A 25,368-nucleotide genomic window follows, 5' to 3' on the forward strand; every position below is an offset into this window, starting at 1 on the left:
CATTGCTCTGCAAAAGCTACATAGCATTTTGTCACCTCTCAGTTCACTCAGTAATATCGCTCATGTTAACAGACCACTTGTGGGAACTGCCCTTTAAACAACAGTGAGAGACTCTGCCACTCACTTCCAGCTCCTTAGCTGTGCCAAACTGAGAAGATGACACTTCTGCACTTGAGAACTCTTGCCTTAGCAGAGTGCTACACTTTCCAAAACAATAATGGTGGCCGCGTGTAAAAGGTAAAGGACCCCTGGACAGTTAAGTCCAGTCAAAGGGGACCACCGGGTCCGGGACTCATCTTACTTCAGGCTGAGGGAGCAGGCTTTGGCTACAGACAGCTTTCTGGGTGAGGTGGCCAGCATGACTAAACCGCTTCTGGCACAACGGAACGCCATGACGGAAGCCAGAGTACACGGAAACGCCGTTTACCTTCCCTCTGCAGAGATACTTATTTATCTAATTGCACTGGTGTGCTTTTGAACTGCTAGGTTGGCAGGAGCTGGGACAGAGCAATAGGAGCTCACCCTGTTGGGTGGATTCGAACTACCAACCTTCTGATCGGCAAGCCAAAGAGGCTCAGTGGTTTGGACCACAGCACCACCAGCATCTCCTTTCAGCTGCATTTACACTGGTGTTACTACCACAAACCCATACAGTGTGTAAGATGAAAATATGTACATTTTTGAACACCCATACAGGTTTCACAAACCTGACTGGGCCAGGGTTCCTAGGTATATGATTGTGTGACATCACCTGACATAAGGTGGTGGTGTAGCGCTGCCACACACACACCCCAGTTGTGTTTGCATAGCAAAGGAACTGTTCTTACAAAAGAGGTTTTCAACTGTTTTATGAAAACTACTGCCGTATACTATTTAGTGCTTGCTAACATTGTAAGAAAACATCCCAGAATACTGTGTTGTTTTTAATGTGCCATTGTAGTTTGCCAGTATAACAATCTGAACAAAGTTTAGGATTTCAGGCTGGAAATGGAAGGTAATTATCTGATCTGAATGGTCTCTAGCAGCTGAAAGTCTTTTTAAATTTGAATGAACGAGCATGGAAGGATTTTCTTGGTGTTGGACAAAATGGATTGCAGTGTAATAAAGATGAATGCCTTAATTGGTGAGAAAGTCATCTTATTAACTCCTCTATATATTTAGAATTTATAGGGAGTAGTGCATAAAAGATGAAAAGTGATTTGCAAATCTGATGCCCATCTTCCTCAAATTTGTAGAGGTTTTTTTTTGCTTACAGTACTAAAAATGTGCCATAGAAGCAGGTTTTCTTTTTAAACCCACTATATTTCAGATAACATTTTAAAATATTTCCCCAATAAATTAGTGTAGTGACATGTTTGTAGGGGTTCATTGTTAATTTCATTTCCTCTTGCTCAGCCAGCCTGACAACAAAACAGCAAGTCATTAATCTTAGTTTAAAAGAAGATTCTTTTTTTGTGTGTGGAACAATAATGAATGACCTTGATAGATTTGTCAGGAAAATGAATGATAATCATTTGCTGATCGACACAGCCCTAGCAAGGAAGATTAATAAGAAAGTATGCATTGACATCATTAAAAATGTCTGCTGCCAAGGGACTTACACGTCAATTACAATTGAGGCAACGTACTGCTCCTAGGATAGTGCTGTTATATCACAATCTGTTTACAATACACACACACATGTATGAATTCTATAGTGCTAACAACTCATTTCTTGAAATGTCCCAGCATGAAAAAAATCATTCTTTAGTGATTTATCTGAAGAAGTGTGCATGCTCATACCAATAACAAACTTAGTTGGTCTCTAAGGTGCTACCGGAAGGATTTTTTTGTTTTGTTTCTTTAGTAAGTCAGAGCCTCTGACCCATGCATGTCTGTACAGTATGAGACTGCATATAGGTCTTCTAAACAGTTCTACTCGGTTGAACTGATGCCTAGTTCTGGTGCTGCTGGTTCTGATGGTGCCCATCAGTGGTTGGGAACAGAATGGAAATCTGGATTTTATTTTCCATTGTTTCCAACGACCCCACCTGAATGCATTCAGAAACCCATTATGTTTCTCAGCACAATTCATGCAGCACATCTTGGCCGGACCTTTGAATTAAACACTGCATAGGCAGCTGCCAAAGGAGCACAATGAATGCACTCTTGGTATTAGCTGCCTCCTGTTCTGAGGCTTACCTGTGGAAAGGAACATAGGAAGCTTCCTTATACCCAGTCACATAATTGCCCCATCTAGCTTAGTTTTGTCTACACTGACTGGTAGCCTGAGTACATGCCATTCAAGAAATAAGACTGACCGGAAGGTATGTTAATTGCATCTCTTGCTTTAAAAATTACCCTGTAGTTCTTCTCCCCACTTTATATATAAATAAAGAAGATGTCTTTCCATTTTCAGAAGCATGGAACTTTGGAGGAAAGTAACAGCTATTAATAATACATATTTCTTAGACTTGTGGTGTGTAAATCACTTTATCGTCTGTCTTCACAACAACCCAATGAGGTAGGTCAAGGTATCACCGATAGCGGTGGAGACTGAGAGAAGGGGACCAGCTAAAGCCACCGTGTAGGCCCACAGCTGAATGAATTGCAACTTGTAGCTTCCGGTTGATGCCTGTGCTTGTTCTAACTGGAGCAAGGCAATCCTGGGCTCATCCAAAGTATCCCCATAAGAAGATGTTAATAGCCAGGAGAGCTACAGCATTGGCATTGCAAACAGCCTTCCACACTGGCTCTTCCTTGATGCTGGTGAGTTTCTTTTCAAGCGCCGCTTCCTCCTCTCTGGTTAAAGTGGGCTTGGGGTCAGTGGAAATCCCACAGAACCAGAAAAACACTTTCTTCCAGCAAGGATGCTTCACTCCTGAATGGGAAAAAAATGAGGAAAATGGTGTGGGCTTTTTAAAATGTTTTGTGTGTTTATATGAACCACTACTAGTATTTTACAGTTTTAGCAGGATGAGGTAACTTTATGACAGAGACAGATGAAGTATGGGAAAGTCACAAACTCACACAGGTTCCCCAACTCCGACGTACATCATGGCTACTGCACTGGTTACCGGAGCCAAGAGGACATTATACTGCTGGTCAACGTACTACCCCAATCCCCAGGTGGCTTGAATCCCCTGAACTCCAGCATTGGCTCCCGCTTCTAGACTATAGCCCACTGATGACCAAACTTGGCCCTCCAGCTGTTTTGGGACTACAATTCCCATCATCCCTGACCATTGGTCCTGTTAGCTAGGGATGATGCGAGTTGTGGTCCAAAAACAGCTGGAGGGCCAAGTTTGGCCATCACTGCTATAGCCTAACTATTGAGGCTACCAGGAAGCAGCATTTAGATCCCATGGATACTTCATAATGAATGGGAACCAATACTATTGGCTGCACGGTTGGAAGGACCTTATTAGTGAACACAGATAAAGCCCTTGCTCCTGGATGCTAAGCTAGGTACAGAGGCTCTTGCTTTGTTGTCCTGCTTTCATTCTGTGAAGTCCCTCCAGCAAATGAGATCTGTTGGTTAATATGACGTGTGTGTGCATAGCATTGTTGCCCTGTCTTTCTCAGCTCCTGTGCCTTTAATAACATCTGCCTGCTAGGGAAAGCTTCACTTCACCTGTTGAACCTCTTCATCTCTCATGGTAGAACAGACCAGATATAAAACAGAAGGAAACCCTTATATCTTATATCTTTCCCACTTATTTTTCCAAATGCAGCCCTTTGAGGTACTAAAATGGCATAAACACACACACGCACAGAGCCTCATTATGCTTTTGCATGAAGGATGTTACATTTCCTTTGCCGTCAGTGCTAATAACCTCATCTTCAGGATAGCTGTTTACAAACAGATGCAAGGACAGATGAGTTTAGTTCATGTGAAAACAAAGGTGGCAAATAATTAACAACATTAGGCTGAACAGCTGCTTCGAATGTGAATCAAACTACCTGTCAGACCCACAGATAAAAGTCTGGTCTCCTCGTTTTACAGTGGTTTCCAGACCTGTTTCCTTTGGACCTCTCCACAATAAGGAGTTTCAGAGGATAATAGTGCCCCCGTCTCCTGATTCCCTGATTCCCTGCCTTTTTTTCTCAGTTCTGGACTTAACATGTGGGCTAGCATAGCTGTTATTCCATAGGCACCAAGCAGGGCTAGGGAACCTGTGGTCCTCCAGATGTTGCTCCCATCATCTCTGACTATTGGCCATGATGTCTGGGGCTGATGGTAGTTGGAGCTCGACAGCATATGCATGACCACAGTTTCCCTATCTTTGTACAAAGATATAGGACAATGAGCTCTGAAAGGAACACTTTGATGAAGGTAAATCCAACAGCTCTGAGCAAAGGATGGGAAGTCAGCCAAGTTAGAAAATCCAAGGATTTGGGGAGGGGGCTTTGTAAACGTCCCATTTTACTTGCTATGCAACAATTTTCAGAAGTGTAGATATGTGCTGCAGCAAAAACAACAAAGTGTTGTGGCACCTTAAAGGCCACAGGCTTTCTCCAATGTTCTGTCTGCTAGTGCAAGTGTGAGTTTAAATGTTGTGCAGAAGAAGAATCCAATGCAACAGATTGCATAAGCAAATTTTTGTGCAATCTGCTATGCATTCTCTCTTGCAACAATGTTCCACTGGTACAAAACATTTCACCAGTGGAGCAAGTATACTGCTAAGTGACTTTTAGCTGTGCTGGATACAACCCCATACATTTAAAGCACACGGCGCCCCCACAATGAACCTGGGAACTGCAGTTTACTCCTCACGGAGCTTGGATTTCCAGCACCCTTAAGAGATCACAGTTCTCGGGGTTCCTTGTGGGAATCAGTGTGTCTTAAATGCATGTTAAATGTGCTTTAAATGTATGGTGTGGATGTGACCAAACTAATTTATTATGCTTTGGTTTATAATTTAGTGGATTGCAGTCTATTTTGTCAGAAGTTCATGTCATAATACATTTATTGGTTTTTAAGCTGCTTTGTTGTTCTTTCCCATTATACCTGCGGATTAGACTGAGAGGCAAGGAGAATGGCTTTAATCCTAAACAAATATTTGTGGCATCTCCTCTCTGAGCTGACTCTCGCATTCTGTATGAAAATGACTAAAACATTTTATGCAAGATCTTTTTGTGATAATGAATGATGATTATTCCAGCTAAACACAACACTTTACATCCGCCCAACTTTCAAGTTGCAACCACTGGGTTTCCCTTTTCTGCTCTCAAATTCTTGCCAGAAGATAACATTGCAGTGCTGTGAGCTTGTAAAAGAGTATGGTAACTCCTCTGACTAAAAGTGCAATTAAGCTTTCCAATCTTTGGTTTCCCTCATTTTAGTGGAGAAATGTTACACATCAAAGGAAATTGTTTCAAAATAGGCCTCTTAAAGAACAACAGTCATGGGGCGGGGGGGTTATAAAAATGTAACTTATTGGATGCTACACTGATCAGTTTTTGTAGAATTTGGCACATGTTGCTGCAAAAAACAAAACCTACGATGCTAATAGATTCGGCTAATTTCTAGGAACATTTCTCTCTCTATTTATTTCATAAAATTTATACACTGCTTGATTTTAAAACCCTCAAAGCAGGTTACAAAAAGATACAACCATAAAATCAGGAAAAAGTACTATACATTATAACATGAGCAGAAAGTTGCACCTATCTACCATGGCGTGTCTAGTCTGGCAAACCACTTATACTAAGCAGATGACACAAGGTTATGGAGCAAGCTTTCTAGTCATCTATTGGCTTTGATGGACCCTGGATGTTCTATGTATATTGTGCACACACAAAAATACACAACTGGCAGGAGAAAACAGGTAACATACCTCCATGCTCTTTACATACTAAATCTCCATTCTCTGACTGAACAGTATCTACATCATTCTCTCTCTTGGAGGAAATCATCTCTGGGCTTGGGCAGGTGTGGCTCTCCAAGTCTTTTTCATCTGTTTTGCTGTGTCTAGTCCACCATGTCAGTCGGGCAAGCTGGGTAATTTGCAAATCAAAAACAAAGGTGTAAAAGCTGCAGAATATTTGTGTGTCATTTAGCGTCTGCTTGCTTTAGATCTACCCAGATTGACATAGAAGGGCTTAAAGGAGCATGGCTTTAGCCACACGAACTGTGTGGGGATAGGTTGTCCTGCAACTCGTACTAAAAAGGCACATCACAATCTGATGTATGTCTACTCAAAAGTAAGTACCTTGTGATTTGCTGTCTCCCAGAATCACAATAATATAAAATCATAGAACCGTAGAGTGGCACACAGAACCTTTATATATACAAAACAGAAGAGAGAACCGGAACCTCCTGGGTATTTTGAAGAGGATGGCGACATGTGAACACTGAAAAACTTGCATGTGGAAGCAGCACCAGTTCATGTGGAAGCCACCCATCTCTCTTGTGTTGAAGCATTAAGCACACACACACCACTTCTCTGCTCCAAACTGACCCCTCCTAAAGTTGCTTTTCTAAAAAACAAAAATGTTGTAGGGAGTTCTAATACAGACACATTTGCACATAGCATGCTATTAGCATACTACTCTACTTGGAAAGTAACTCTCAAAAGGTCACTTATAAATGAACAGTAGTTTTAATACTTTGAATTTCAGGCACAAAATCTGGAAGGCAGTTTCCAGCTGACACAAAAAGTTGTATAATCTCTGGAAGATTTATAGCTTTATTTAAATTATTTTCAACCAAGATGAGCATCAGGCAAGGCTAATCTTTCTTGTCACATTGTGCTAAATTGCTTTGATTTGATGATCCTCATCTTTCCTGAAGAATCCTTTTAGGGGCTTCTTTCTTTCTTTTTTACGTTCCTTTCCTTTTTTCCCCTTTTGGTTACTCATTAAATCTAACTAGAATGTAATGAAATTGGAGGACACAAAAGGATCCAGGAGACATTTCCCTCTTCCTCTGAACACAAATGGCTTGTTGGTGAGTGAAGGGGAAGAGATACATTAGGATGAAATAAAATAGTTTTAGCAGTAACGACAAAAACACTTAAACTAATTTAAGTGCAGGCGTGATTCATGCTTGTAACTCTAAAATGCAATTATTGGATAGGAAACAGATTCATGGGCAAGGCTCATCATGACTTTGGCTTGTGTAGGACACTTATTTCTGACATGCTAGAGTTCCTATGCATTCACCTGGAGAGAGACCATGTGTCTTTGAAAGGCCCATCATGCCAACCTGAGACCCCATTACTCCACCAGTTGCTTAGTTTGTCTTCTCTTGTTTTTTTCAAGCACATACTAGAGTTCTACAAACTACACTGAGCAGGTAAACCTACAAGCTGGGAGGTACAGTGGCTGCAGGACCTTCTTATCTGATGAATGAATGATAACCATTCATTCATTCAAATAACCATAAGGGTTGAGGGAGAATCCCACAAAATTGAGTGGAAGCAACATGGTAAATGTTTCCGCCTAATTTGGGGGGATCTTTCTTCTCCCTCGCTCCCCATGCTCCAGCCTACCCCATTTAAAGCCCCCAATGTCTTGGCTCGACCTGTCCATGCTCTAAGATCAGCAGATGAAACCCACCTGGTAGTCTCTCTGTGGAATGAGGTACATGGTGTGATAACCTTGAAAAGGGTCTTTTCAGTGGTGGCTCCTGATACACTGCTAAGGTGCATTTGGTTCCATCTATAGTTTTAGGAGGCTAGCTATGACTCATCTTTTTCAGTGCACATTTGGAGGAGGGGAGATGTGATTGCTGCTGCTGTTGCTGCTATTAGTTACTTGTTATTCACTAATTAGTTGTTATGTGCTGTTAAAGGATTGTTCTGTTTTTATGGATTTTGATCTGGGTGCTTTGCTGTAAACCACCCTGGGCATATAAATCATCTAAAGAAATAAATTCAGTAGGGTTCACAATCCCTCAGTAGAATAGTTTCAGTATTCGGGGGGGGGGGGAGGAAGCTGCTGTAAGGAGAAAGAATTCTGTGGACTATATGGAATTGGCGGAAATGACTGGCAGAATCTGAGACCAGGGAGAAGAGTTGGTGGAAGAAGATTGGAAGAAATTTAAAGACTATCTACAGAAATATTGTAAAATTAATGAATGTTAAAATGATGATTGGATTGAATATGGGGTATTAGCAACGAAGTTAATAAGAATATGCAAAAATGAATTGATAATGGATGAAAATATAGTGTTATAATATGTTAAGATATAGAGTTAAGATAAATGAAAGAGGGTAAGGATTTGCTGATTTGATTATCTAAATGGGAATACAAAAAGGGGAGGTGTGAGGAGGTCAAGGAAACAAGTTAATGAGTATAAAGTTATAAAAAATGGATTTGTTTTTAATTCTCTTTTACCTATTCGTTTTTTGTATTTTGTATTTTTATTTGTATTTCTTCTTTTTTATGTATTTTTTTTAGGTTTTCTTTTTTTCTTTTGTTCTTTTTATATGTTCTTTTTTGTATTTTGTAAACTGATGTTTTTGTAAAATTCCAATAAATATTATATGAAAAAAAGAGGAGAAAGAATTCTGACTCCCATTGTCTTTTTAGACATTTTAATATTTTTGCAATCTATTCTGAGTTTATTTTATAAATAAAAGTGGGACATAGTTTTTAATTGAATTAATACAGTACCACTATCCTCTTGTGACCTCACTTCCTCCTCTGCCACTCCCCACTTCCTCGTGTCTGACAAACCTTAAAAGAAACTTTGTCAAGATTGTTTTAAAAAGTTTTCCCTCCCCCCTTTTCCTCTGTCGAACTAGAATAAATCCTTCTCTTCCAAAATGCCATCTGGCATCTGGCAGTTGTGTTTCAGCTTCACAGTCTCAAATTTAATTGTAAGCTCCTTTGCAGAGTTTTCAAGGACGACATGACACAATATGGGCTATGTACAATGAAGACATATGAACTCTGAGGCATACCAAACAAATTCTTTGCATATTTGTTTTGCAGTACAGCATCCATCACCACAGGGATGGGAGAGTGTCCAAAACAGCAGGGAAAAATGCTTCTGCTTGCTGTTTTTAGGCTGTAATTCATTTAAAGCTTGGTGCATTAACGGTACTACTCAAACACCAGATACAAATCTCTCCTTCCTCTTCTGTCCATTTGCTACTGTCAGAGGAGAAGGTCATCAGAGAAAGTTTTGCGAGGCCATGTGTAGTCACTCTTTCCCAGATAAAACTCCAGGAGGATTGTACTCAACTCTGCACCAATGAGCCAGTGTCCTTATCCATTCAAGAGCATAGGTTCAAGAGATCATTCAAGAGATCATTTCAGCCTGAGGTTCGCTAATCACTCCTTTGTGGCCATGCTAGGGTGAATGGCCCATTCTCTTTTCAGTCCTTGTCAGTTTTGCATGTATTTCATTACATATTTACATTTTTTTTAATCTGTCTGAAAATTCATATTTAAGTACACGTTTTATCACAAAATAAATTGTGCATTCTAAAATTTGGACCAGTTCAAAATCTGAAGGATAATTATGCTTCAGGTTATATATTAGTCCAGCTCACTGAAAAATGCAGCCTGAACAAATCTCTTCACCATTCCTAGGCAATACAGTTCTGAGAGCCTCACTCTGATATGGGAAGTTAAGTGGAGTTGAAGCTGTCTGCCATCTGGAAGGAAGGCTACATGGGAAAGCCAAGGGCTACAGGCACTCTGAACCCATGGATTATTGTCTATTCACATCAGTTGAGAATATGATCCATACTTTTGTTCATTGAGGAAAACTCTTTCCATTATTCACTAAGCTGACCCAGCAAAACCAGGATTGGACTGCTTTTGGGAAAACCAGAGTTGTGAGAAAGTATTCAAAGCATCTCTTCAAGAACTCACTGAAAGAAAACTTTTTTTTTTACCAGTTTTATGCAGCAAATGAAATAAAGTTCTTTGCTACCAAACCTCAGTCGTTCAATGTAATTGAGATCACTTTGGGATGGAATGTTCTTTCTAAATGCCAAGGCTCCAACAATATTAATCTTGTTAGCTTACAAGATTGATGCCGTCTCTTCTGAAATACGAGAGAGGGTTCAATTAGAGCCATTACATCCCCTCCTCAGCAGCCCATTCTAATATGATTTCTTCCCCACTGTCTGCCTCTCTACTTGATAGGATGTGCCAGTAGTGTCCTCACAGCATGGAAGCCTGCTCTCCATTTCCAGTGCTCACTGAGTCTAAATGATTTTTTAACCCTATAATACCTTGGAAGCAAGATCATTCAGAAGGGCTTTCCAGTTTACAGTAGTACTGAGGGGTCCAAGGTACAACAAGGAAAACTAAGCAAGTGTTTTGGTGTTTTGTTTTGTTTTAAAAAGAATAGTCATCCTTGAAAGCCACTTACATTTTCCTCTGGGACTGGTGGTGTGCAGAGGCTAACAGTGATGATGACAGCTGCTGTTAGCACACACAGGAGGATAGCAAAGTACAGATAGTGCACATCTTTCAACAGAGCTGGCCTCTGGTCCTCCTCACCACAGGAGGGCGCCATGTAGATAAACTCCATAACCATCCGAACGAGTCCGACTGCTAACCCAAACATCAGTCCCCAGAAAGCTCCCTGAGAAGAAAACATAGGGAGATGTGATGAAATTTGAGTGGAGGAGTTGGAAACATGGGGTGGGATTCAAAGCAGTGCTTGGGAGATTGCTCCATCAGTGCTTGCCCAAGGGAGGTGTCTCCGCTACCAACACATGGTGTTCTGCAGGTTCTCCTGTCCCTTCAGAGTGGAGGTTAGAGTGTGCGGGGGGGGGGGGGAGAGAGAGAGTTGGGGGAAGCCCTGTTATGCTAGTGGGATTACTTGGGCTGGCTTCCACTGGTGGAATGAGTTAGTTAAATCCAGTCCTTGCTTACTGATTTTGTTAAAACATCCCAGTTTGGAAATGAACATGATCCAATTTCGTTCCTTATTGAGAGAAGGGCTAAAAACATATTTAGTTATAATTTAAACATATGTACTACATTTAAATGTTAACAGGTATTTATTTATGACAGTCATTGTCACCTAATATATAAGATTGCCATACCTAGACTTAGAAAGCCTTATTTCAAATCTTAACTTAGTTATCTTGGTTCTGGTAACAAAAAAACCCACATCCCTAGACCAATAAGTGTTTGGCCACTCTGCCTCTGAGCCAATGTATTTACCTTTTTAAAGTAATGCCTTCAGAACAGCTTTTTGGACAGTTTATCCTACAGCACTAGTTTAATGTTTAAAGGCATACAAAGAGTGGGACCAACCGCATGAATCCTTAACACAAAACTGGGGTCCCTAATTCCATCCTGGCAGAGATTTTCAAGATAAGAACCCACCTCGTTACAAGCCTTTAATTACTGCAGAAGCACAGTGGAAACTTCTAGAGAGGCTCCCGTGGGACTAATTACATTGAAAAGACAGCAAAGACTAATGAGTGAACTGATTATAGTGTTGCACTGCTACAGCGTTGGAGAGGATGGCTTTCAGATCAGGAAGAGAAGTTAGGATTAGGCTGACAGCATTGGGGCATGAACTCAGGATCAGATATCAAGTTAGTGCCCAGGACATAGGACTGAAATTGCAAGGATACATTAAAGCAAGCCAGAAATGATAAAACAGCATGCCTGGTTGGAACCCAGATTAAAAAGCAACCATATTATCAGGTGGAGTTTCTCCAGGACCCCTCTGGCTTTGACCATCAGTCTCCCTAGGAACATTGATAGGTCCCAAACTAGCTCTTCAGCATTAAGGGAAAATGGTCCCCTCCAAGTTCCTGTAAATTTCATCAGTCAAGCTATACAATGAGCTGGAATACGAACAGAATTAATGCAGCCATTGCCCAAACCACACTGGGTAAACAACAGACCTATGTAAATGACATTTATGTAGCTGCGTATGTTTGTGTGGGTTCATTTATGGAGTGGTTGGAGTTACAATGATGTAAAGAGCAGTGGAACTCTACTGAGCTAGAGAAAGAGTGCCCATGGGAAGGGGAGGGGAGGGAGAGCAAGCAAGGGGGACTGAATGGATAGAAAAACCTAAGTTTGCATGAAATGTATGGCTTTCACTGGGAGGGGGGTGGGAATCTAGAACAAAGCTGGTGTTGGAAACTGATGAAAGAACTATGGGTTCCTATGGGTTAAAAGGCCGGGAAATTATATTGCACATCTACAAGTAGCCTAGAATAACAGATCTCTGTTTTTGTTTGGTTTTACATCATGCTGCTTCTTTTTATTCCTTGAAATTCCCTTTAAACAAAAACAAAGCCCTTTCCTTCCACTCCCGACCCCAAAACCCTTAACTGGCTTTGAAGGGGCAAAGACCTGAAGTGAGTTGGTCAATGTTTGGGTTGCCCCATTGCCTTTGAAGGGAGTGTAAAAAAGTAAAGGGACCCCTGACTGTAAGGTCCAGTCGTGGCCGACTCTGGGGTTGCGGCGCTCATCTCGCTTTATTGGCCGAGGGAGCCGGCGTGCAGCTTCCGGGTCATGTGGCCAGCATGACTAAGCCGCTTCTGGCGAACCAGAGCAGCGCACGGAAATGCCATTTACCTTCCCACCAGAGCGGTACCTATTTATCTACTTGCACTTTGATGTGCTTTCGAACTGCTACGTTGGCAGGAGCTGGGACTGAGCAACGGGAGCTCACCCTGTCATGGGGATTCAAACTGCCAACCTTCTGATCGACAAGTCCTAGGCTCTGTAGTTTAACCCACAGTGCCACCCGCGTCCCTTTGAAGGGAGTATACCTATTCAAATTATCCTCTTAAATGCTATGGGTTTGGGACAGGCACAGTCCCCAAGGTCCTCAGGAAGTCAAGTCCTAACTGGTATTCCTTGCACACTGGGGCACCTGGGGTTTGAGTCCTGAGCCCCAGAAGATGGTTACTGAATGCTCACTTGTGTGGGTTTAGAGAAAAATGGTGTCCCCCTCAACTTGAGGTGCTGGTGTTATACCAGGACATACAGTTCTGCAGAAATGGGTCTATTTAGCAAGTTTGTCAAAAAGAAACAAGTGAAACTTGGCTTGATTTCACAATGTGGCTAGATCTCCCACATAATTATATACGGCTCAGTTCTCTTGAAGTCTCAAACCAAAGGAGATTTGATGACTGGAAGATTAAAGCTAGGGAAATTCAGTTTCTGAATAAGAATTACTTTCTAAGCAGTGAGGGGGGGGAGAGAATAAGTTTTGGTGAATCTTTATGAAGTCCCTTCTTTTCTCCCTGCTCCCCCCTCTCACTTCCTGTGCCTTATCACTTCTTTCAGTTAAACCAGTAATCAAAGCCCTGAGAATCTTTTTTAAAGTGATGCTGTCCTCTAATGGGCCTAAATTCCACAGTTGTTGCATTCAAGGGAAAGTCAGTCAATATAATCGTAATGAATGGTCTTGTCTGCCCTGAAAAACTATGAAACGATGACATTTGGGAGATGCTATTATTCATATGCACCTCCTCATTGATTCTGTACTTACTGGCTCATTGATCCTCTTGCAGAAGATTGCTAGGATGAAGAGGGCAGTGATGGGTGGCGCTAGGTAACTGGTTATTGACTGAATGTAGTCAAAGAGCTGACCGCTGTTGGCTAGCTGGATGATGGGGATCCAGAGGATGCTAATGGCAACGAGAATGAGGACAAACACCCTGCAAGAGCAGGACAAAGCATGTTACTTCTGCACAACTTGACAAATCTAACTTTTGATGTTCTCTGTGGAGCCATGGAAAGGGGGGTGGGGATTTCCCCCCTCACGGCACAACGGGGTTTGGGGAAAACTCAGCAAGTGCTGCTTTGTCAAGACTTCAAACAGAGAGTACATTTCATTGACCAAAAGGACGTTAAGGGAAAGCTGCAAACATGCTGCTGCTGCAATGATCGTGGACAGCTCCCATCTCTGGCGGCCATGATTTTTTACAGGCAGAAGTCACTTGAACAGCTGCAGAGCAATCCCAGAAATGGGGAGAGCACACAGCCAACAGCACAAGCTGCAGAGTTGGGTATGGAGACAGGAGGACACCAGCTGTGGAGGGCAATGACATGAGCGTTTGGTCCAACCAAATCTGCTTTGGGATCAGGTTCAGTGATTTGGATCAGAGACTTTCGTGGCTCAGTTTGAGTTGCTTTCAGTTCTTAACTGAAGCAGAATATGCGGCCCTGGAAATGGAATATACACCGTGGAATGTTTCCTATGACTTTTGCAGCATCTCACAAGTTCTTGGCCCAGTTCACGCATTGCTTGGGCTCCAGCTGAACCTTAACAGGAGGGCACACAAGGAAGTTTGATCATCGTGGGCATGAAACCTCTTCGGAAACTGCACTAGGTGCACCTGCAGATAAGGGGCAACTGAGGGCACTAGGCAGTTTGTGGGCAGTGTCTGCTCAGGGAGCATTTTTGATAAGCAAATGAAGGTGTGGGGAAGAAAAAAGACCTTCCGACGATCATGAGTTCCTGTTCAGTGGCCGTCTTGCGGAGTCGCTGCCAGATATCTATGGCAAAAAGGGTGCTGCTACTATTGAAGATAGAGGTGAGGGAGCTCATCAAGGCAGCCATGATCACGGCAATCATCAAGCCACGGAGTCCTAAGAAGTCAATAAGGAAAGCCTAGTTAACTTTCACCAGCGAACTCTCACCAGCCCACCCAGGCACTAGCCCACTTCACCAGCAGGCCAACGCTTGCCCATGTGGTCCCCCTCACTCTCGACGAGAATAGAATTACCTTACCTACAGGCATGAGCTCCATTACTAGCTTAGGGTAGGCAATGTTTGAGCAACCCACTTTCGCTCCACAGACCTTTTCACAGATTTCTGGGTCTACACATCCCACTTCATCTGGAGAGAGCAAGTAAATAAAGAAATGCAGGTTTTAGTTATAGGAGATATAGAGGAAGCAGTTGCTGTTTACATTTATGGGTGATTAAGGGTGCAGCAGACATATGCTTTTCAGGTTGTGTTTGAGATTCATGCCATGTGTTTCCTGTCCCAAATGTTATTACTTCTGACAGTGCCACCCATACATATATAGGGTGACAGCAGATGACTGTGTTTACCTTGTGAACGCTGCTTATAAATTTACTGCAGATTGCTTGCAAACACAATATTATTGCCTATCCAATGACCAGTTGGGAAAGTTTGTCTCCCCATATAGCTGGATGAGTTCCTACTGTAGGTGGTTGCATGTTTACAGCTGTCCACCCTCCTTGTAAATGACCACCTGTGGGCACTTGTAGTCTTAGTACAGCCAGCAGAAGCTTACCTGGATAGAGAGCTCTGCTAATCATGCCCGGCATGACAATGAAAAACATTGGGAAGATTTTCAAATATCCGCCTAGCACAGACCCGCCTTTAGCATGAGAGAGACTCTTCGCAGAGAGTGACCTTTGCACAATTACCTGAAAGGAGAACCAGTTAGCTTTAAGGAAACTTTGCACAGGTTGTTTCACATTTTCTTGGAAACAGAAGAGAACCAAGATAGTCAAAGCAATCTTTTGGCCAAATTGTTAAGAAATGGCAGTCGCTAAAAACTGAAGGCTAGGCTAGAGGGTTTGTAAAGAATCTTCAAGAGATAACCTTTCTCAAATTAAGAGACAATATCTGCATAAATACACGTGAAACATACGTATCCTGTTAAAATGTATACTTTTAATCAATGATTTTTTAAAAACCGTTTGTGAGCTTTAAATGTACTATACAATTAATGCATGGTTAATTGGACTGGCTATTAGGAAAGTTTCTACAGTGATACCTCGGGTTAAGAACTTAATTCGTTCTGGAGGTCCATTCTTAACCTGAAACTGTTTTTAACCTGAAGCACCACTTTAGCTAATGGGGCCTCCCGCTGCCGCCGCTGCGCGATTTCTGTTCTCATCCTGAAGCAAAGTTCTTAACCTGAGGTACTATTTCTGGTTTAGCAGAGTCTGTAACCTGAAGTGTCTGTAACCTGAAGCCTATGTAACCTGAGGTATCACTGTATTCCATCCCATTACCTCAAGTAACAGGGCTGAGTTAGGGCTGTTTCTTCAGTTTGCTGAAATTAGTGAGCCTAAGTTAGCTGTGTCTATTAACTTTAATGGGCCTACTCTAAGTGCAACTAGCACTGAAGGCACCCATTGTTTTTTCTCGTAACAGTAGGCTTTAACTCTGTCTCTGAATTTTTTAGTGCGTGCTCAGAATCTGAGTAATGCAAATGATTCCTACGTGCTGTAAGTACAAGGAAACAGAGATCTCATATGCTGATTTTGACTGAAATAATTCAATGGGTTTTTGATCCCAGCACAATAAATTTGTCCTAAAACTCTCCTGTAGAGGGCAGTGATAAATCTATCAAACATGCAGCAAGAAAGACATATTTACTTTACCTGATCTGTGCACCAGCACCAAAGAGCAAGCACTGAGAGGCCAAATATAAGTCCAGGCCATGGAATATCTCCATTGATAGGGTCCCTCATCATATGGAAGGCATCTTCCCGTGGCAAGTGGCAAGTAGTGTTTGGCACAATGACACTGGGGATGGCTCTACTATACTTCTCTTGCAGTCCTTCGTACCACCCAACTTTATCAAAGCCTAAAATAAAAGAGGCCACAGTCCAGTCAGCAAGCTAATGTCATCCATCCATATTTTTCCCCAGCCATGCATCGTCCCCTCCAGCCACATTTTGCAGGGTCAAACCAGATGTGAAGTTTGTAATGTGAATTGTTGATGGTTTCCTTTGTGTTGGGGGATAGTATTGCGGGGAGGGGCAATGGACCATGGCGTTTGGAAGGAAGGGCTTTAAGCTTTTGACTCCATGGATTACCAATAATTACTCCCTCCCCCATGGAAGGCACTTTAAGTGGCCAGACAAACCCAAAATAAGCAAGATTGTTGGGTTCAGGCACGACACCAAACTATAGTCAAAACAAGCCACATTTTGCAAGCCAACAACAAACCATATCTTTGCATTGTAGTTGGTTGCCAGAATACAAAATAGTTAAATCTGCTAGGCTTGGTTCAGATGCTCAAACAAACCACACATTGGTTAAACAAGCCATATTAATTGTGCAGAGCTTTTGCAGATATTAGATGAGACATAATAAACATATAACTAAACTTAAGTCCAGTTTTCTCTTCTCATAAAAAAAAGTTTGATGTAGAAGTTGAGATGACATCAACCCAGATGGTTTTTGGTGTTTCTCCCCCCAAGATGTGTCATTCTATTAGCCAAAGAAATAAAGCAACACAATCCCATCTTCATCTCACCGATAAACATAAGAACCAATGCTCCAAGCACCATGATCACAGTCTGCAAAGCATCTGTGTATATCACTGCAGTTAAACCACCTGTGAAAAAGATTAGAAAGAACTGATTCAAAGACCAATATTTCTACATTTTGGTGATTTCCCCTACTCTGTTACAAAATGGAATGTGATTCTAATAAATGAATCGATGAAAAGAATGGGATTTTAACACATGAGCAAGAGCCTGGATAGCTCAGTTGGTTAGACCGTGGTGCTGATAACGCCTATGGGGCAGCTGCATATTCCTGCATTGCAGGGGGTTGGATCAGATCAGGGTCTCTTTCAACCTTACAATTCTATGATTCTACAAAAACTAAGGTTTTAAATGCATAAAATGAATCATGGAATCATAGAATTGTGGAGTTGGAAGGGAACCCAAAGGCCATCTAACCAAACCCCTGCAATGCAGGAATGGAATAATGAAATCACTGTTTCTTCAAACTTTGCACATTCCGGACCAAATTTGCGACAAATCAGTTGAGGGAAACTGCAGTCAGGATCAGAAAGGGAAAGGGGCCATTTCTCAGTCTTTCCCCTTAGGCTATTTTTCTTTTCCAAATTGCCTACTCTAAGCTGACGTTTTGCCTCTTGGGGAGGGAATATGCCTGCCTGGCCTTTGGCGGCCATATTCTGAAGAGCAAAAAAGAGGACACATTTGCAGACTTCCACTTTTAACTATGGATCACTGTGACGACTCTACCCATGAAAAAGAAGACATGTCCTGGAAAAAGAGGGCATATGACAACCTGGCCTTGAAAATGGTGTTTTTTTAAAGAAGAAGAAGAAGAAGAAGAAGAAGAAGAAGAAGAGGAGGAGGAGGAGGAGGAGGAGGAAGGGGGGAAAATGGTCTGCAGGGCAGGAGAGAAACACCCTCTGCCCTCCTCATAAATTCCTGCTCTAGATACTAGCTCCTCACAGCTGCTTTAACTTAAGCACACACTTCAGAGAAGACAGTCGCACAGCTGAGCACCTTAAGTAGCTTGATCCTCAAATCCAGCAAAGTTGCTTTGAAAACACAAGTCTGAATGCAGCACATTAGAGATATGTGAAGTTTACAACATTCCCCACCCACCAACTAGACTACAGGTGCTATACTTTTAAGTCCATTGTAGGTAGCTTGGTTGGTATCAGTTGAAATCCCCACCTACTGGATGCCCCTTCACTGGTATCCATGAACCATGACCTGAAACTGTCCATACTATCTGGCTATATCTGGCTTTTCATAGCGACATTATTATACAGCATAGTTACCAGCTATAGTGTAGACGGCTGTCACAACCAACAAGATCACTGTAGAAAGGTAAAGGTTCCAACCAAGGGAGACTTGGATGAAAAGTGCACCAGAGAAAATATCTGTCTGGAACAAATACAAGAAAAAGGACCTTGATACCAGTAGCATTGGATTATGACATCTCTAATAAATATTCTACCTGGAAAATCACAATAAAATTACTCTTGAAAATAATCAAACCAGGCATCAGAAATGCCAGAATCTCAACTAATGCATGTGTTGACAAAAGCTAGCAGAATCCATACCTGGTATCTTAAATATAAGGACTTGCTGGAAAATAAGACTCCAAGATGGTTATCACCAATGGAAGCTAAGGCAGTTAAAAAGCTAAATATGGAGTCGAAATGGCCAAGATATTGGGAAATCTTGGAAAAGGAAGGGGACAAACTGAGATTGCAGAGTTTTGAAAAATTAAAAGGGAAGGTGAGAGATTGGTTACATTATCACCAAATAAATGAAGTGTTTAAACTAGACAGAAAAATAGGCTTCCAGGTGGAAAAATCAAAATTAGAGACTGAACTGTTAGATTCCAGTACTAAGAATTTGTCAAAAATGTATGATCTGCTGCTGAAATGGAATACACAAGATGAAATGGTAAAATCAAGTATGATTAAATGGGCTCAGGACATTGGTCATAACATCATGTTTGCTGATTGGGAAAAGTTGTGGACCACCGGGTTGAAGTTTACGGCGTGTAACGCCTTAAGAGAAAATATAATGAAAATGATTTATAGGTGGTACATAACCCCAGTCAAGCTTGCAAAGATCTACTATTTGCCTGATAACAAATGTTGGAAATGTAAAGAAAAGGAAGGTACCTTCTTTCACCTCTGGTGGACGTGCCCGAAGATTAAGGCATTCTGGGAAATGATTTATAATGAACTGAAAAAGGTATTTAAATATACTTTCCCCAAGAAACCAGAGGCCTTTCTCTTGGGTATTGTCGGCCAGGGGGTGTTAAAGACAGATACAATTTTTTTTATGTATGCTACAACAGCAGCTAGAATACTTATTGCAAAGTACTGGAAGACACAGGATTTACCCACACTGGAAGAATGGCAGATGAAGGTGATGGACTATATGAGCTTGGCAGAGATGACGAGCAGAATCCGAGACCAGGGAAGAGAAGCGGCGGAAGAAGAATGGAAAAAGTTCAAGGATTATCTAAAGAAATATTATAAAATTGGTGACAGTTAGAATGATGTTGGATTAAAACAAATGGTTACTATCAGTAATGGTTATGACAAAGAGAATAAGGGTGATTAGCATAAATTTATAATAAAATAAGGCAAGATTTCGCTGAATAACTGTAAGAACTTGGAATACAGAAACGGGAAGTAAGAGGAGGTCGAGGAAGTAAGGTTTAGAAATTGGGTTATGAAATGGTACTTGTTTTATGTTTTATTATTGTTGAATGTTTGTTCATGTATGTTTTGTTTCTGTTATATAAAAAATTGTTCAATAAAAATATTATAAAAAAAAATATATCTTTGGACACCTGTCAAAACTCCATCACCCCAACAGGGCCTATGGCTGACACTTGCTCTGCCCCACCTATTAAACAAAATCCTGGGCTGGTTGTCCAAGCTGCATCAGGCAGCTAGGTCTCATTGCATTTAAATTTCTCATAAGACCCTGGAGTAATGAGGGTTTTGGGGAGAACATTACAATGGCAGGTAGATCCAACCATTGCTTACTATCACATAAGCCCACCAGGGCCTATTGATGGAAGAGGGAGACCACCACAGGTTGAAGTGAAGGCCCAAGACAGGTGTTGATCATCATGTGAGCTGCGCACAGGTGGGCTGAAGCAAGCTGCTGCCATTCCTGTGGAGCCTCCTTTTATTGAGACAAATATGCAAGCTAGGCAAATACATTTTTGGGCTGTGACCTTTACACATCTTCCGTCCCGAGATTGTGGGATGGTACAAAGCTATTTTGGCACCTGTTTCCACAGCGTCATTTTCCCCCTGCACAGTGTATGATGAAGGAGACAAAAGGTCTCAGGGACAAAGGTTACAGACAGGACACCGCTGACTGCTGAGACCACAAAAGGTCAGACCGAGGTGGAACGATGTACAGCAGACAGCTGTGGCTTGTCTGGGGGGGGGGGTTCCTGCACCCCAGGGTCACACGTGCGGGCAGACTGTGGCTGCCTGCTGGTGGAGAGTGTGCTCCCTCCGGACCTCACTGTCCACTCCGCGATATCCCTACAACAGGTCTCCTCCAACATGGAGTGGTAGCCCTGAAAGCTTGTATATAATGTATAGTGAAGGGACTGATCCAGTATTTAGGGCTAGTTCAGTGAGGATAGTGGAATGACTTGTCCACATTAATGACCCATTACCTCCCTGTGAAAGTGCTGTGCTCTACAAGCTACAACTCTATTTCCCCGAGATACATACTGATATCTTGGTGAATATATACAGGATGAGGGACAGTACAGACAGGTAGATTTGAATCCTCTGCCCTCCAAATCTTTTCCTCAGGTATTCAGGCATGGTGACCACTCCCGAAGAGATGTAAACTGGCACAAAGATCCAGCCGAGGACCAGCAATGCCCAGGTGGCCTAACAAGGAAGAAGAACACATGCAGTGGATGCCCAGACTTTGTGCAGTGCTACACAGTCAATTCCATGCAACCAATAGTTTATCTAAAAATTGGAAAGGCAAATTGCCAGTATTTCTAATGAACAAGAATGGCAGATTCAACATGTGCTACACAACTGGAATGCCTTGCTTGGTTCCCAACTACGTGAAGGCAGGGATAAATAGATGCTCGAAGGCCATGGGATTAATGTAAGAATGGAGAAGGAATCTGCCCTGCTCAGATTCCAGTGTGAACTCACCTGATCAGCCTGGCCAGATTAGAAGAATGATCCACTTCAGAATCAGCAGGTTGGCAGATTCTATTAGTGGTCCAGTCCCGTCTCCCCCTTTAAGCGTTGGAGGCAGTTGTGGGGGGTTTTTCTGTACAATTCCCCCCAGGAGCAATGGAACATCATTAAGCATTGTCACTGCAAGGGAGACTTGCTCTGTCTTCACTCAAGGCACGTGACAGCAAAAAGAGCCATATGCTACCTGCTCCGGCTATGGAAGGCTAGCAACACACTTTCAGAAAATGAGGGAAGTGAATGCAATGCTCAGACTACTTCATAAGATGCTTCTAAACACATATTCCTAATGTGTGCTTGCAGGTGGAATTTAAAAATACACCTGGAAATGGAACAGAATATACTTAGTCTTGTCACTTCTGAGAACTGGGATGGAGTGGGCTTCTGTGAGTCCACCCATCCCTAGACAGATTGGAGTAAAGATGAGAATGGATACAATCTTTGATCAGTACTTTTCAAAAGACAAGGGTGAATCACAAAAGCCATGGGTGTGGGCTGCCAGAAATAGATCCTGGGCAAAATGAGATCTCAGGGTTTGGAACGTGATCACTCCCGAATGAAATGGGTTGACAACACTGTGGTAGTGTTGAAAAGGTTATGACTGCTGGAAGGCATCACTGTATTGTGTTCAAGTTCACAAATTATGATGTGATTCTGTGAACTGCTGTACTGAGGCAGGAGAGCCAGCCATAGGATAGAGCACTATGGCCCCACACTATCTGGTATTATTATTATTTCATTTATTATTTATTTATTTATTTATTTATTTATTTAATATACTGCCATTCATCCCAAGATCTCAGGGCAGTTCACAAGATAAAAATACCAGAGAAAAGCACAACAAATGGTGTTTTTGGCAGCATTGGGAGCAGACACAAACCATGCACCAGCCATTGTATCTCCTCTATCGGCAGCTCTCTCCTGCCCTTGAAAAGGTACAGATCGGCCAGAAAAGGAGAATTACATCCTTCTTTGTCAGAGCATATGAATGGGGTATCGACCTTTCTCATTCTGTGAATATTTTTGACCAGCATATGTCATGAAGGCCAGCACAAATATATAACTGTGAAAACAGAACCAGTATGGTGTTGTGGTTAGATTCCACTAGGATCCGGAAGACCAGGGTTCAAATCCTCACCCAGCCATAAAGCTCACTGGGTGGCCTTGGGCCAGTTACTGTCTGCCAGCCTGAACTACCTCACAAGATTGTTTGTGAGGATGAAATGAGGAGGTGGGGTAAAGGTTGGGATATAAATGTAAGAGAAAAGAAAGCCAGGAGTAAGGCAAGGGATAGAAGTTTCTGGCAGATGGGCAAAATAAACGAACTCCAAGCTACTTGCCAGGCATAGGATAAGGTCAGCCTTTGCCATCTTGGTGCCCTCCAGATGGTTTGGACCACACTGTAGTCTAAAACATCTGGTGGGGTGTTTTAAAACATTTTAAAGTGAAGGCTGGATTCAGATTTAACATGGGGGTGAGGAGACTATGGTCCTCCAGATGTTGTTAAGACCAGGCAAAGGCAAAGCAGCCCTCCAGATGTTTTAGGACTACAATTCCCATCATCCCTGACCCCTGGTCCTGTTAGCTAGGGATCATGGGAGTTGTAGGCCAAAAACATCTGGAGGGCTGAGTTTGCCTGTGCCTGCTTTAGACTCTGACATCTGGAACTCCATGGGTCCCCCACCTCTGCTGAAACGATGTACATCAGGGCTCACACTGCTGTGGTTAAAGCCAAGCAATGGGATCAGGCTGATTGAAGGTGAACACTGCTGACAGCTCAGACGAATGCTGCCTTATTTTGGAGCCCTCTCTTTCATCCCACATCATTGTTGTTCTAGCCAGAGTGAACTTTGTTGCAACAGGAGGTATATTACTGGGTGACCTTTTGCACCAAGGGGAGTCATTCATCTTAGAGACAGCCAACCTGCCGGTTTTGTTGGCAGCAGAGAAGCTCACACATCCCTCAGGACAGCTGCAGACCTGCGCTGTGAGTGAAGCATTGTCACTGCATGCAGCACCAGCTCCTCCAGTAGCGGCATAGCCATGATCTTCAAACAATGCTAGCACAGAGCTAGCCTCTTTCAGTTCACTTCTCCTGCCTTCTCCTGCTTTCTGCACACCCTCTTGAAATATATAGAAGTGGGAACCACATTACCTCTCAACTACCATAAATACTATATTATCATCATGATAATAACGTGAATTTGATGAAAGTTAAAAGGCACTTGTCATTTAAAACATTTTTTTCCACAAGATAATCCTCTTATTTTAGAAACTCTATAGGAGTTTATTGCAGGAATGTATTAATACAACTGACGTTTGCTGCAAGTGACTCTTATGAATCAACATTTGCTTGAAGACAGTTTCACATTTAGGAGTAGAATACTGCCATTAGTAGTGTTCATGTTAGCATCCTTTTCAATTTTGAAACAAATTTGCCCCAATGCTCTCTAAAATCCATAGCGGTGAACTAGAGAATAACTTATCCACTAAACATTTGTTTTTAATCCTTGGCACCAACCCTTTACTTGACATTCCTCATTTGGCAACTCTGGGAGAGAGTACAAATAGCTAGAACAATTCCTACCAACAAGAAATGACCAACGGTACATGGTAAAAACTAGGGACTCATTCTCCCATCTGGCTAACTAGGGGCTCATTCTCCCATATCCAGCTCCCATATCCAGCATAAGGTTGCCAGATTCAGACCAAGAAACTTGTTTTAAGAGTTCCAAGATTGCAAGTGACACCAGCCAATGAAACAGTGGCACCACACACCTAGATGGCACTGCAGGCTAAAGAAGACGGGGCAGTGGTCAAATAGCCTCTTTCAATACCATGATGCTATATACAATCTTTATGACTCAGTGCTCTTAAAGCTATAGGCACTGTTTCAAGAACTAGAACAGGCAATCCTACATCTAATTCATTCATTCATTCTTGCTAGATAGAATTATCTCCCCTTTCTCCATGCCCCCATGTGCTGTTCTGGGGGTTCTCCTGATCCTCTTGAGCAGATTTGGGGAGGTCATGTGGGTCTTGTTGCCCTAGCTTTGGCTAGCACAAATGAATCCAGCCCAATGTTTCAAAAAATAAAATAAAAAATAAATCTGAAGCTACAGAGGTTTCCAAGTTTCAGACTGTTGTTTGTTCTAGGAAAATGTGCTCTAGCATTAATTTTATCCTGCTTATTTACATTGGAATGTGCCACACGAGCCTACTAATGTTTCTGCTGAAATCAGTTATGCATTTCCAATTGTCTTGTTGGAGATACAATAAAACTCAGGCATTGGGGAGTACCAAATAACCTCTTCACTTGACTAAGCTGATGCCCACATCCACATCCCTTGTCAAGAGCAAGTTGAATCCTTCAAGGATATCTTACATTCCACTCAAAGCCCCCAACGGCCAAGCCTCCTGCAGCTCCTGTGCCCGCCAGGCCGATAAATAAGCCACTCCCCACATTGCTTGACATCAGAGATGCTCCAATCTAAAACACAAAATGCTGCTGTTAGTTGATAGAAAAAGGTCAGCTGTATGTTCTATCTGTGGCGAGAAAGCATAGAGTTCACACCTCAAAATCTAATTTCCCTGTTTAAAAACAAAGACTGCATGATTCATCCTAAGATCATCAGTGATGGAGATTCCTACTTTACTGCTCTGAGTGTTTGGCTGCCAATACTTGGACTACTCAAATGCCATAATCTTTTAATCTGCATAATTAAGCATAAATTGGAAGAGCTGACTGCATGTTTTTCTCTGTTTATTTCTCTGCTCTATATTTTGGAAAGTTGTCTGTTTGCTACACATCTGGGCAGCTCCTATGATATCGTAACCAAATTTACACGATGGTTCCTGAGAACAAGGAGTGGATTTTTGTTTTTGTTTGGGTACAATTGGACACCATTTTAAATCAAGATGGTGGACTGACCCTTTCAAAACCATGCTGATATTTTGGCTTCCTAAT

The 25,368-nt window shown here is 42.1% G+C and overlaps 1 protein-coding gene across 2 annotated transcripts in view; it reads right to left on the reverse strand.

Moving 5' to 3' along the window:
* Nucleotides 1-2,453: 2,453 nt before the first annotated feature.
* SLC5A9 (solute carrier family 5 member 9) overlaps nt 2,454-25,368 on the reverse strand; it is a 28,027-nt gene continuing 5,112 nt past the window's right edge. Inside the window, exons 3-14 of one of the 2 annotated variants that reach the window (XM_053392502.1) lie at nt 24,787-24,891; nt 20,913-21,077; nt 18,468-18,573; nt 17,178-17,258; nt 16,297-16,502; nt 15,195-15,330; nt 14,663-14,770; nt 14,370-14,520; nt 13,418-13,586; nt 10,316-10,531; nt 5,820-5,979; nt 2,454-2,860 (exon numbers count right to left, since the gene is read on the reverse strand). In XM_053392502.1, coding sequence (XP_053248477.1) covers nt 2,652-2,860; nt 5,820-5,979; nt 10,316-10,531; nt 13,418-13,586; nt 14,370-14,520; nt 14,663-14,770; nt 15,195-15,330; nt 16,297-16,502; nt 17,178-17,258; nt 18,468-18,573; nt 20,913-21,077; nt 24,787-24,891 — 1,812 coding nt within the window. In that variant the 3' untranslated portion in view covers nt 2,454-2,651. The remainder of the gene's footprint in view (nt 2,861-5,819; nt 5,980-10,315; nt 10,532-13,417; nt 13,587-14,369; nt 14,521-14,662; nt 14,771-15,194; nt 15,331-16,296; nt 16,503-17,177; nt 17,259-18,467; nt 18,574-20,912; nt 21,078-24,786; nt 24,892-25,368) is intronic. The other variant, XM_053392503.1, reaches the window with a different exon arrangement.

The sequence above is a fragment of the Podarcis raffonei genome, chromosome 6 (genome assembly GCF_027172205.1).
Source record: "Podarcis raffonei isolate rPodRaf1 chromosome 6, rPodRaf1.pri, whole genome shotgun sequence".
Taxonomy (NCBI): Eukaryota; Metazoa; Chordata; class Lepidosauria; order Squamata; family Lacertidae; genus Podarcis; species Podarcis raffonei.